This window comes from Perissodus microlepis, chromosome 17, assembly GCF_051167445.1.
Source record: "Perissodus microlepis isolate ML-2025 ecotype Zambia chromosome 17, ASM5116744v1, whole genome shotgun sequence".
In the NCBI taxonomy this organism is placed as follows: Eukaryota; Metazoa; Chordata; class Actinopteri; order Cichliformes; family Cichlidae; genus Perissodus; species Perissodus microlepis.
This window is the reverse complement of record NC_140477.1, coordinates 38,502,786-38,516,604: the sequence shown is the minus strand read 5'-3', so window position 1 is coordinate 38,516,604 and position 13,819 is coordinate 38,502,786. Positions and strand designations below refer to the sequence as shown.

General features: G+C 45.8%; 1 protein-coding gene across 5 annotated transcripts; it reads left to right on the top strand.

Moving 5' to 3' along the window:
• Nucleotides 1-1,389: 1,389 nt before the first annotated feature.
• LOC146370107 (uncharacterized) lies at nucleotides 1,390-13,128 on the top strand. Of its 5 annotated transcripts, XM_084909669.1 has the most exons (3): nucleotides 1,390-2,232; nucleotides 2,534-2,643; nucleotides 3,965-13,128. In XM_084909669.1, the coding sequence occupies exon 3, from the start codon at nucleotides 8,956-8,958 to the stop codon at nucleotides 11,596-11,598; it is 2,643 nt and encodes an 880-aa protein (XP_084765795.1). In that variant the 5' UTR covers nucleotides 1,390-2,232; nucleotides 2,534-2,643; nucleotides 3,965-8,955; the 3' UTR covers nucleotides 11,599-13,128. The 5 variants fall into 5 exon arrangements, with proteins under 5 accessions (XP_084765795.1, XP_084765798.1, XP_084765797.1 ...); XM_084909672.1 differs by lacking the exon at nucleotides 2,534-2,643 and having other exon boundaries at nucleotides 7,156-13,128; XM_084909671.1 differs by lacking the exon at nucleotides 2,534-2,643 and having other exon boundaries at nucleotides 6,868-13,128.
• The last annotated feature ends 691 nt before the right edge of the window (nucleotides 13,129-13,819 follow it).

Here is a 13,819-nt window from a genome sequence, read left to right as displayed (position 1 = left end):
TGTTCACAGGTAGAGCTTAAAGGTAATCTGTCATCGTTATCTGACAAAATCAGCAAGTCATCCACAAGCCACAGGATCCTGTATTTCAAATCCCAGAGCATCTTTCTGGATTTACTTACCCTGACATTGGTGGTCAAGTTAAGCAGTCACACAAAGCCAGTTACAAAGTCACTAAGTTAACTCAGGCTTACCCCATTTTCCTGGTGTTATACCTAAAACAACTATAAACTACCACAGTCAGAAGACTCTTGCTCCACCTACTGAGTACCCACCTAACCTAATGTGACCACATGGTGGCCCAACACAACCCAATTTACGACATCTACCAACACTTTACAACAACACAGTAGATTAACAAAGCCGGATAAATTTACGGACCATAATATATTATATTACAACATAAAAAAAACCCTTCAACACAGTCCATCATGGTGAAGAGAGAGCTGAGAGTAAAAGCGAAGCTCTCAATTTAACGGTTGATCTACGTCCCTACCCTCACCTATGGTCACGAGCTGTGGGTAGTGACCGAAAGAACGAGATTGCGGATACAAGCGGCAGAAATCAGCTTCCTCTGAAGAGTGGCTGGCCTCTCCCTTAGAGGATAAGGAGTTTGGCCATCCAGGAGGGGCTCAGAGTAGAGCGGCTGCTCCTCCACATTGAAAGGAGCCAGTTGAGGTGGTTTGATAAGGGCGTCTGACAAGGATGCCTCCTGGGTGAGGTGTTCTAGGCATGTCCCACTGCAAGAGGCCCCGGGCCAGAACCAGGACACGCTGGAGAGATTATATCTCTCGGCTGGCCTGGGAACGCCTTGGTGTTCCTGCGGACAAGCTGGAGGAGGTGGCTGGGGAGAGGGAGGTCTGGGCTTCTCTTCTTAGGTTGCTGCCCCCGCGACTCGGCCCCGGATACGCGGAAGAAGATGGATGGATGGATAAAATAATCCAGATCAAAAGTTACAAACAACATGAATTAAAGATCATAACAATGCATGCACTCATTTACTCACAGCCAGGCAGACCTTCAGTACAGTAAAGAAAAACACAACTGTTACACAAAACAAGAAAAACAAAGTAAAACATGAAGTAACCAAAAGAAAAATAACAGTTTTCTGAGACCAGAAAAGTGACGTGAAATGTAGCAACAAATGGAGCAAAAACACAGACAGCAGAAAAAAAACCTACAAATACAGAAAAACTACAAATACATGACGCACACCCACATCTGGTGTGATTTCCCGAGCTGTTCTGACATGGATGCAGTCATGCAGATCTTGTTCTGATGACATCACTGTCACAGGTGTAGGTGGTCACCTGCAGATGTTTAGACTGCAGGAAACATGTTACACACAGTTCTGTGGTGTGTAGCATTGTGTGTGTGTGTGTGTGAGCTGGATAAAGAATGAGCAGAGGAAGAAGAGCCCTCGTGGCTGTTGTGACTCTGATCCGTGTGGGTGACTCAGCTCGCATCATGACATCTTCTGAGGTTCTCGGGCTCCAAACACGAGGAACGGTGTAGGTGCCGAGCAGGCGGTTGCTATGCAACAATTCATTGCCAGCAGCATCCAGGTTGGAACCGGGTGGAGAGCAGCAGTCAGGCGGAGGGGGTGGTGTGTTCTTTGAAAAGCCGGAGGAAAGCAGCGTTTCTGCAGCGAGCTGTCAGTAGATTTGATTATGTGGAAGCTTAATGGAGAGGATTGGGCCAGAGCAGCTGCAAACGGAGATACGGTGCAGATAAATCTGGAAGACCGGCATGGAGGATGTGTAAAAACAGGCAAAGTGGGGCCTGGATGAACAGAGTGACACTAATTTGAAGCTTGCGACAGGCTGATGTAAGACAGGTACAGTGAGAGGCAGCACAGTGTTTACGCTTTACAGTGAAGGGATGAAGATGCCGAGTCTGTAAATGGAAATATTTACCGATCAGCTCTTCTCGATATGAAGCCGACCTCACATCAGCTGTGACAGTCTGACCAATTAAACACAAGTGTTTTATGGTTACATCTTTTAAAAATCACCTTGTTCATTTAAACTCCTGTCACAGAACAAAAAGGAATTGCATCATGGGTAATGTAGGTAATGAATAAATAAAGTACTTCCTGTTCTGCTGCACTGATTGCGATCATCTTTGTTGAATCCAACATCGTCACAGGAGAATTATTTTAGCAGAAAGTGCAAAGACCCGGGCAGTCTGGAGTTTTTCTACATGGCAACTCTGCATTCACAATTTCCAGTTCTGGTGAGTAGAACTCTTCAAATTTCACTCAGTAAAACTGAAGCTCGGACTTCTTGGACGTTCTGTTGGTACAGTAACTTTACAGCAGTCTTATTATTGATCAGATGATGTCATTAAAAATGCTCCAGAAGACTCAAAGCATAAACATGGTCCTGAGGTCCAGGTCAGGTGAAGCTGAGCAGACAGCTCTCGCCTGTGTCACCATCCACCTGTCATTCAAATAGGCCACGCCCCTAGTAATGCAAAATTTAATCCTTAATACAATTCAAACGGGTGACTTATAAAAACATTGTCGTTGCTACAGTTGCTATGAGGGACGAAATGATCCACTGAAGGCGGACATTTTAACATGGGAGTCTGTGGGGACTGCCTCACCGCTGGAGCCTCTGGTGGACGTTGGAGGAACTGCAGCTTGTAAATACTGTGTTTGATAAATATTTTATTGTTTTACAGATATTCTCAGGCAGTCCTAACACTCCAGCTGCATTATGTCACGCTAAACTTAAAATGAGACGGCAATCTCCTGACAACAAGACAACACAGCGGTGGTTGCTCGGTGATTGGATTGAACTATTTGTTGCTTTTAGTGACTGATTGTTAGCGCTTTCTTGTGTTGATAAAGGTCCAGGTGACCACTTTTAATCTGAAGGTGATTTCCCAGATCACCTGGTGGGAGTCTCCAGAATTGACTATGTGCACGTTAGCATATGCTACTTCCGGTGCGGAAACTCCTGTGGGGAGCTTTGTTTCCGATGTCCTTGTCATGATCCTGGGTCTTTTGACCCAGCGTTTTAAGTTTGTTTATTTTGTTCATTAGGTTATCTAAGTTCATTTGGTTATTAGACTCCTTGTGTTTTCTTCCCCTGTATTTAAGTTTCCCCTCACCCTTCGTGTTTCATGCTACGTGTCTTATGTTATCAAGTTTGTATTATCATGTCTGTCTCATGTTTCCTGTTTTATTTTGAAGGAGTCGTGTGTTCTTTGTTCATTGTATTTAGTTTCACTTCCCTTGTCCCCTCATTAGGCTCATGTCAGTCAGCTGTTCCTCCATGTGTTCCCACTTCCCCTAATCACCTCCTGTGTATTTAAGTCCTCTGTTTTCAGTGTGTGATTGTCAGGTCGTCTGTTGTCCACGCCATGTTTCCCATGCTTCCAAGTTCCTTGTCTAGGTTTTTCTTATTGTTCGTTTAGATTTCCCAGTTTAGGTTTGTGTTAATTTTGCTTCAGTTTGCCTTGCCCTTTGTTTGTACCTTTTTACCAGCCATATTAAACGGCTCGCTTTTTGTTAACATTCAAGTTTTGTTCCCTGTTCCTTGGAGTCTGCATTTTGGGTCCTTTTTTTCAATTCATACAGTCTGCCCTCGCCAGACTGTGACAGTCCTATTCACGCCCTGTTTACGGTCCAAAACAAGTTAAGCAAATGAATGAATCAAGCGGCGATTTACATTTCTATAGATGTCTTGGGCATTTACCCAATATATCTGTAAATGATGTTCATCGACTTGTCGATATTTTTCCCCCGCGCCTCAGAGCAAAAGAGAAAAGGGATTCAAATGTTATATTTCTCAGCTGTCCCTCGTTTATCGCGGGTGTTATGTTCTAAAAATAACCAGCGATAGGTGAAATCAAGTAGCCAATTTTATTTTTTGACGGTGCAAAACGTTTCGTGGACATACAGCACTGCACTCCAGAGTCACACTGCTAGCGATCGATGCAGCGATTCTGTACTGTACAGGAGAGACGTCACGGAGGAGATCGTCTGCAGCGATCAGGATGCAGGACACAATGTGACGTAAAAAAAACGTGCAAACTTGCACTAAAAAAATCTGTGAAACAGCGAGGTGAAAGGTGAACCGCGTTATTAGCGAGGGACCGCTGTAATTTTGAAGGTAAGTCACAACATACCCTTCGTAACTACTAATGTATAGAAACCCTTACCAGCAATCGTTCATTTTTTGTGTGGCTTTTTTCACGGTTTGTTAACATGCTGTGTAGGTGTGTACTTGACTAGCTGATATCAACATAACGGGGAAACATCTGGTTTGACTATTGTTCACCTGTAGTTTGAATGCTGAACATTTGCCTGTTTAAATCACAAGACCAGTCACTATACAGAGATGTGCTTCTGAATGTGGACGATGTGTCTTCTGCTGCAGTGATGCAGTTCTGCTTGTGTTGAGTGATGTAAACAACTGATCGATCTAAACTCTTTAAACGTCAAAATTGATCATTAGATTTTTTATGACACAACAGTGGTGAGTGTTCCCACCTTCTGCTCTTTGTAACTTAACGCGATCTTTCCGTTTTCGAGTTTTGGACATGATTTTGGAGTATATCTTCGCAGTAGCAATTGACCGCAAAGTTAAGCTACCGGAAATGTACAACCCCACATCCGGTCTCAAACCAGGAAGTTAGCATTTTCTCGTGCACAGGGTCAATAATCCTCCCCCCCCCCCAGAGCTTCCAGACCCTCTCAGACAGACTCAGGGATGTGAGACGGCCAGCATGTTACAACAAATTAAATCTGTAAAAGTCCCACATCTCTTTGCAAAAGTAGACTTGATTCAGCTTGTTGTGATGTTCTGTGTATGCAGATAGAAGAGGTTTGTCACAGTAAACTGAGACACTGGGATGCAGTGATTCCGTTTAGAAGCAGTCAGGCACACTTGGTTTGCTGCTGTGTGGATATTTTAGCACTCTGAGCTTCGGTGTGGACGTCCAGGCCTCCAAACCTGCTTTTGCTTCACCTGAAGCATCAGGAACCCTGCGCTCTCTGAGTTACAGTGTTCAAGCTTGGAGGGAGAAAAAAAAGAAGATTGATGCGGCTCGTGCTGAAGTCACGGTCTAAATCAGAAATCCTCATCATATCCAGGCTGACGGAGGCTGCCTCGCCTCGCTTCTCTCCAGGGTTTAATTAGAGCCCCCGGGCTCGGTGTGAATAATGCAGCACCTGAGCGCACCTGAGCGGCCGAGCAGAACGAGGAGCCGCAGGAAGGCCAAGAGAGCACCACCTCCAGAAGGAGAGAGAGAGCGAGGGCGGTGAAAGGGTTTGAAAGAGTAACATCATAACATCTGAAGGTTTTCATGTCACTCTAATGATGTCCTGACAGAACCACGAGGGGCATCAGAAACATCTGTGTCACACCTGTCCATCACTACATCTGTGTTAGTGACACTGCTGGAAGAATCCAGATTGCTTTGATTATTGTTTCCTTCCATTTTGTTTGCACTAACACTGCAAGCATCAGACTAAATCATACTTATTACTTATGACCCCACAGTACCATATCACCCTATTAGAGCACTTTGCTGTCACACTGCAGGCCTACTTGTTGTTCCTAGAGTATTTAAAAGTAGAATGGGAGGCAGAGCCTTCAGTTTTCAGGCCCCTCTTCTGTGGAACCAGCTTCCAGTTTGGATTCAGGAGACAGACACTATCTCTACTTTTAAGATTAGGCTTCAAACTTTCCTTTTTGCTAAAGCATATAGTTAGGGCTGGACCAGGTGACCCTGAATCCTCCCTTAGTTATGCTGCAATAGGTGTAGGCTGCTGGGGGATTCCCATGATGCACTGGGTGTTTCTTCTTCACTCACTATGTCAGTGGTTCCCAAACTTTTTTTGCTGGGCCCCCCTTTGTTTACAAGAAAAATGTTCGCGCCCCCCCTCCCCGCACGCGCACAAATCCTCCAACCACACACACCCATATTTTTCTCCATTGCGGTTTATTTCACACCTCAAACATTTACTAAAAATTAAGCAAATACAAGTAATCTGCAATAAATTACAGGTAGTAAGGAAATAAACTACTAACTCTTTTACGCTACGTCCACACCTACACGGGGATTTTTGGAAACGCAGCAGTTTCGTCCACGTAAACGGCGTCTCGAATCACCGAAAACGGAGATTTTTTAAAACCCCTTTTTTGCGTTTACGCGTGGACGAGGAATACAGAGTTCGTCGCGCGACGTCAAAGCTATGTGCCGTTTTTCACGTCATGCTGTGCGCCACGTTATTGTTTCCATGAGATGAATTGCAGAATGGCAGATAGAGACACAATACTGTTAATCTGACTATCTGCAGGTTTTACACAGTTACATACACGCAGTTACTGTCCCTCCATTTACAAAGGCAGAGGCGTCACGGTGTGATTATTTTACGTGCAGTTGTTTTTTTCATGTGTAATAATATTCAACATTGCTGTCAATACAATTTTCAAAATGGATTCAAAAACATAAACAGCTGTGGGATCCTGTTTGTCCGTGATTTGAACAGCCCAGCGCTGCTCCCGACACAGGGAAATCCAATTCTGCAGGGAGACCTACCTCGGCACTTGTGCAGGTGAACCCAAAGGGAAGATTTGCTTCACCATATTTTCTAGTCTTTGGCTTAGAATGAAGTTGGTTTGGAAACATATTCAGCTATGCTTCATCTCCTGCTTTGCGTTTCTGTGGCTGCCCCGTGCTAGCAGTGTCCAAGCGTTTTGTTTCCCCCCCTCTTTCATGCCGCGCCCCCCCTGCAATGGCTCTGCACCCCCCCTAGGGGGCGGGCCCCACACTTTGGGAAGGTCTGCACTATGTGTTAACAGACCTCTCTGCATTGAATCATATCTGTTATTAATCTCTGTCTCTCTTCCACAGCATGTCTTTATCCTGTCTTCCTTCTCTCACCCCAACCAATCACAGCAGATGGCCCCGCCCCTCCCTGAGCCTGGTTCTGCTGGAGGTTTCTTCCTGTTAAAAGGGAGTTTTTCCTTCCCACTGTCGCCAAAGTGCTTTCCCACATCTCATTGTTGGAGTTTCTCTTTTTTCTCTTTATTATCATAAGGTTCTTACTCTACAATATAAAGTACCTGGAGGCAACTGTTGTTGGGATTTTTTGCTGTATAAATAAAAGTGAACTGAGTTGAATGTAATTTGGTTGAACAGGAAATTCACATCATGGATCTGCAGTGGCCGTGTGATGATGTCATGTCAACATGGACCAAAACCTCTGAGGGATGTTTCCAGAAACTTTTTAAATTTGTGCCACAAATAATTAAAGCAGAAGAGATCTCAGACTCAGCTTCACTGTCATTCAGCCATTTGACATGATATGAATGAAAAACAGATTCTCTGTCCAGGACCTGGGTCTGAGCGACCCAGGGTCCATGAGCATTTATGACTCTTTTTATATGATATGTGTTTGTTTCTGCATTGTGCTGCTGTTCCTGTGTCTATGATGTTGGAGACCTCAGTTGGAGGTCTCCACACCTGCTCAACCGCCACCATCACTTCACCTACCTGTTGCTGCTGCATCACTGTCCAATCTACCCCCAGTGGCTGCTACACCACCATCATTTCCACTGCCTGCAGCTGCCACACCATCTTCACCATCGGTTCAACTGTTGGCAGCTGTGATGGACGCGCTCTGCCCGAGCAGGAGATCAGCGCGCTGGAGGGACCAGCACGGCCTGCACGTCACCGTCCAGCACGGCCTGCACGTCACAAACCACCTGCAGTGCTTCGCCATGGGCCATCGGAGCTCTTACGTGGCTGGACCTACTACAAGGCTGTCATCAGATCACTGGCCGGCCACCAGAACTGCTATGCCACCGCTGCCAGACCTGTGGCAGGCCACTCGAGCTGTTTTCCTGCCGTCACCGTCCATCGGGCCAGCTGCCAAAACTTTGGGATGCCACCGTCAGAACTGCGGTTGGTTTTTTCAGTTTTTTGGGGACTGTTTTGACACCGCTGCTGGACGTGCGGTCGGACTTTGAAACTGTTGGGATTAGGGGTTCTGTTTGCTAGAGGATTTTGTTTTTGCACGGAGAGTGCGGAGACTCGGGAGCAGAGTACAGACACTTGGAAGAAGGCACGACACGGGAGTCGTGGGAGCGCACTGGAGATTTGTTGTGTGTTACATTTACTTCACTGTAAATAAACGCACTGTTTACTGCACAGAGTCCAGCATTCAGGTCCTTTCTCCCGCATCCCCACGGTCTGCCACACAGACCGTGAGATCCTCAGGTCTCAGTATTGCAGAATGCTACCAAACAACGAGTAAAACATTACAAATAACTACAATTAATAGGACAAGAAATTCTCAAAAATAAGTACTAAAATATGCAAAAACATAAATAACAATATATAAATATAAACAAATATATAATATTTATATAAATATAATGGTTCTTCTTTATTTTAATGACTATTTACAGATTTTCACTGGAGGCGTCAAAACTATGGATGAACACATGGAATTAAACCCTCGGCCTTCTCTCAGCGAGCTTCATGGTGTAATCATCTGACATGGTTTCACTTCACAGGTGTGTTAACTCCAAAGCTGGAATCCTGGAATTTCTTGCCTTCTGAATCTGGTTGGGACTAGAAGTCAGGTTGGTACACAGTAGGGCTTCACGATATTAGGAAAACCTGCGATGTGCGATAACTGTGATCAATATTGCGATAATGATATGACTTGCGATAAAATAAATAGCAAAACAAACAAAAAAAACCCTGAATACATAATTTCCGTTTTACTGCAACAGTTTTATTTAAAAAAGCTGCTGTATTAGCAGTGTAACAACAAAGTGCACTTTAACATTGAAACATTGCCCCCATAAAAAATTTTGGGTCTTCTTTAAGATCCTGAGAGAGAACAAAGGACGCGGCGACACTAAGCGACGGCCTCGAGGTAAGCGAGCCGGCATCAGGAACAGGCTACGGGCTCGCGCACACCGCGCACCCATGCCCAGTATCCTGCTAGCCAATGTTCAATCCATCGAGAACAAGCTTGATGACCTCACAGCCAGAATCAAGTTCCAGAGAGACATTCGGGACTGCAACCTCCTCTGCTTCACCGAGACTTGGCTGAACCCAGCGATACCAGACCACGCCGTGCAGCCGATGGGGTTCTTTTCGGTTTACCGCATGGACAGGACAATGGAGTCGGGGAAGAAAAGAGGTGGTGGAGTGTGTTTGATGGTGAACAACAGATGGTGCGACAGCACAAACATCTCCCCACTCACACGCTCTTGCTCGCCCAATCTGGAACTTTTGATCGTTAAATGTCGCCCTTTCTATCTCCCTCGGGAATTCACTGCGGTCATTGCCTGCACTGTTTACATTCCGCCTCACGCGGACTCGGACACTGCCGTATGTGAGCTACATGAGGCTCTCACACATCAACAAACACTTCACCAAGATGCCGCACTCATTGTTATGGGAGATTTTAACAGAGTGAATCTCAAACGGACATTTCACAACCTTCACCAGCACATCAACTGCCCCACCCGGGGCACTAGGACATTAGACCACTGCTACACCCCGTTCAAGAACTGTTACAAGGCTCAGCCCCTGCCGGCATTTGGAAAATCGGACCATGCCGCCATCTTCCTCATGCCTGCTTACAAACAAAGGCTAAAGCAGCAACCACCAATCAGGAGGGAGGTCGCTCGCTGGACGGACCAATCAGTGGCCGCGCTGCAGGACGCACTGGATGACGCAGACTGGGACATGTTTCGGCGCAGCTCTGATGACATCAACATGTTTACGGAAGCGGTTGTGGGATTTATCGGGAAACTAGCGGACGACACAGCAGAAAGAACTATCATCCGAACGTTTCCCAACCAGAGGCCGTGGGTGGATAAAAACATCCGCGACGCTCTGAGATCACGCACCGCTGCCTACAATGAAGGGCTCGTCTCCGGTAATATGGACCTATACAAGGCTGCGTCCTACAACGTGCGCAGCGCGGTCAGAAAGGCAAAGCGGAGCTACGGGGAAAAACTAGAGTCACAGCTACGACAGTGCGACTCTATGAGCCTGTGGAAAGGACTGCGGACTATAACGGACTATAAACGACCAGCTTCTTCTGTGATGAATGCTGATGCTTCACTGGCTGATGAGCTGAACACGTTTTATGCTCGCTTCGACACCGCAGCAATTAAAACAACAAACGGCTGCGCGCGCTCGGAGTGCACCAGTGAAGAAAATGCATTCGTCATCACAGAGCATGCCGTGAGGAACACCTTCAGGAGGGTGAACACCAGGAAGGCAGCAGGACCAGATGCAATCCCTGGCCGGGTCCTTAGAGCCTGCGCTGACCAGCTAGCACCGGTGTTCACGGAGATCTTCAACCTCTCCCTGGCCCAAGCTGTGGTTCCCACGTGCTTCAAACAGTCCATTATTGTTCCTGTCCCAAAGAAACAACAGCCCGCTTGCCACAGTGACTACCCTCCAGTAGCACTGACTTCAATTGTGATGAAGTGTTTTGAAAGACTGATGAGAGATCACATCACTTCTTCACTTCCTGCCACCATCGACTCGCTTCAGTTTGCTTACCGGACTAATCGTTCCACAGACGATGCCATATCTCACCTGCTCCACACATCCCTGAGTCACCTGGACACTGGCAGAGGGAATTATGTTAGGATGCTGTTCGTGGACTACAGTTCAGCATTCAACACAATAATTCCCTCTAAGCTTTTCACCAAGTTGACGGATCTAGGACTCAGCTCATCACTGTGTCAGTGGATCCTCAACTTCCTCACAGACAGACCCCAATCAGTGAGGGTGGGAAAACAAGTCTCCCCCTCCATCTCACTCAGCACTGGAGCGCCTCAGGGCTGTGTTTTAAGCCCCCTGGTGTACTCACTGTACACTTATGACTGTGTAGCCACATCAGACACCACCTCCATTGTCAAGTTTGCTGACGACACTGCTGTTGTGGGCCTGATCTCCGACAACATCGAGACGGCCTACCTGGAGGAGATTAGGAACCTGGAGACCTGGTGCCAGGAGAATAACCTCCTCCTAAACATCAGCAAGACTAAGGAGCTGATCGTGGACTTCACTACAAAGCAGGCGAGGAATTACAAACCCCTCATCATCAGTGGCACGCCAGTGGAGAGAGTGGACAGTTTCCGATACCTGGGTGTCCACATCACTCAGGACCTGTCATGGTCCTGCCACATCAACACCCTGGTTAAGAAAGCCCGTCAGCGTCTCTTCTTCCTCAGAAGACTTAGAGACTTCCATCTGCCACTGAAGGTGCTCAAGAACTTTTACTCCTGCACCATCGAGAGCATCCTGACGGCAAACATCTGCACCTGGTTTGGGAACAGCACCAAGCAGGACAGACGAGATCTGCAAAGAGTGGTGCGCTCAGCCGGACGCATCATTCAATCAGAGCTCCCTGACCTGCTGTCCATCTACACCAAGCGGTGCAAGTCCAAAGCTAGGAAGATTATGATGGACCTCTCCCATCCCAACAATGGACTCTTCTCACTGTTGAGGTCTGGGAAGCGCTTCCGCTCCCTTAAGGCCAAAACAGAGAGAATGAGGAGGAGCTTCTTCGCCCAGGCTATTCGGGCCCTGAACCAGGTGTAGGACTGGACTCTCCCACACACGTCACTATAAGACTGGACTCTCACACACATCACCACATGCACCACCACACATTTCCTATAATCCTATAATTCCTATAATTTATAATCTTTATAATCTCTTCTGCTATTTGCACATTCTTTACTGTAAATTCCTAAGTTAATTTGTAAATTTTGTATTAACCTGTAAATTGTAAATATCGTAAAACTTTTTCTTCTGTCATTTAATGGTCGGGCATTGTACAGCTACAAGCATTTCACCCCCATGTCATACTGTGTATGGTTGTGTGTGTGTGACAAATAAAATTTGAATTTGAATTTGAATTTGAATTTGAAGATCCCAGCTGGCTAGCACCTCACGTAATACACGGGCTATATTTTCACTAGTGTGAGAGTCTGGAAAACACACAGTCTCTAGACACCGTGTTTTCAGTTCAAAGTCTTCGGTGAAGAAGTGCACTGTGAAACTCATATATGGCTCCGTTGTACGACTTGACCATAGGTCTGTAGCGCTTGCGTAGTTTTCAGCTTGGCTCAGTTCAAACGTGACGGTCTTCCGGCATGTTTCGTACATTTGTGGAATGGCGACATGGGAAAAGTAGTTTCGTGAGGGGATGCGGTATCTCCGGTCCACTTTATGTATCAGACTGGTGAAGCCCTCTCTGCTAACTGTATTTATAGGCATCATGTCTTTGTCAAAAAATGTGTAATGGCCTCTGTTATTTCTTTGTAGCGCTTCGACGTTTTCTCATAAGGAGTTGCACTTGAAAAACTCTGATACAGAGACGGCTGTTGGACTGCTGCGCTCTTTGTCTTAACATTAGCAACCTTTGTTTGGCTAGCCCTGTCTTTCTGGAACTCTTCAAACTGTTCTCTGTGGTTGTATTGAAGATGATGGTGGAGATTAGTCGTGTTTCCTCTGGTGGTTGCCACAAGTGTTCGGCAAGTGTTGCAGAGCACCTGTGTTTGGAGAACGTCGTCTTTACCAAATCCAAAGTACCTCCAAATAAGCGAGGTACTATTTTTTTTTAGCCACGAGTTCATAGTCAGTAGCGTTCTCGTCATGCGTCTCGCTCTCAGCCATTACAACTGACTCGTTGCTGCAGCGTTGTTCGCTCCCCACCTACGTAGGAGGCGGGCCTCTAATCCATTTGATTGGTTAATGCCGTGAAGGGCTCTATTCGACTGGTCTAATGTGTAAAGGGGGTTCTTTGATTGGCAAATTCTTTAAAGCATGTGTGTAAACATTTTAAGGTACCCAATTATCGCAGTTTACGCCGTCTTTTGCAATGGGCCCATCGCACAGGCTGATATTGCGATGACAATAAATTTTCGATTTATTGTGCAGGCATAGTACACAGCTGACAGCTCTATTTGACAACTGTTAGAATTCATATTATGGCAAGAACCAATCAGCGAAGGAAACAACAGTCTGTCATTACTTTAAGAACTGAAGGTCAGTCAGTCCAGGAAATTGCAAAAACTTCACAAAAACCATAAAGCGCTACGAAGAAACTGGCTCACACGAGGACCGCCCCAGAAAGCAAGACCCAGAGTCCTCTCTGCTGCTGAGGATACATTCATCCACCAGCCTCAGAAATCACAAGTCAACAGCTACTCAGATTAGAGCCCAGATAAATGCCACATAGAGCTCCAGTAACAGACACATCTCTACATCAGCTGTTCAGAGGAGACTGTGTGACTCAGGCCTTTATGGTCAAATAGCAAGCAGAGGAGATTAGTTTGGGCCAAGAAACACAAGGAATGGACATTAGACCATCTGTGCTTTGGTGTGATGAGTCCAAATTTGAGATCTTTGGTTCCACAAAGGTGAACGATGGTCTCTACATGCATGGTTCCCACCATGAAGCATGGAGAAGGAGTGTCTGGTAGTGTGTGCGCCAGTGAACATGAACTTTTAAAACTCAAAATATTTTTTATATACTGGTTCAAAGTGTACTTTGGTTTTTATGCTGGACTAAAAAACTGCAGTCACAAAGACTGACTGTGAGCACTTTTCGGTGATTACAGAGTCATAATAACATATATGAGATTATCACCATGGCATGACATCACATCACGTATGTATTTGCAATATTAAAAAAAAAACAGCTGACAGTGTGTTTTCATATTTTCATTCTGTGCTTAAAGGGAGAAAGGTTTATAATTTATGCAGTATTGCTGTCATTGCTTTTATCTATAGTTTGTTTTTGTTTTTTTTGTTT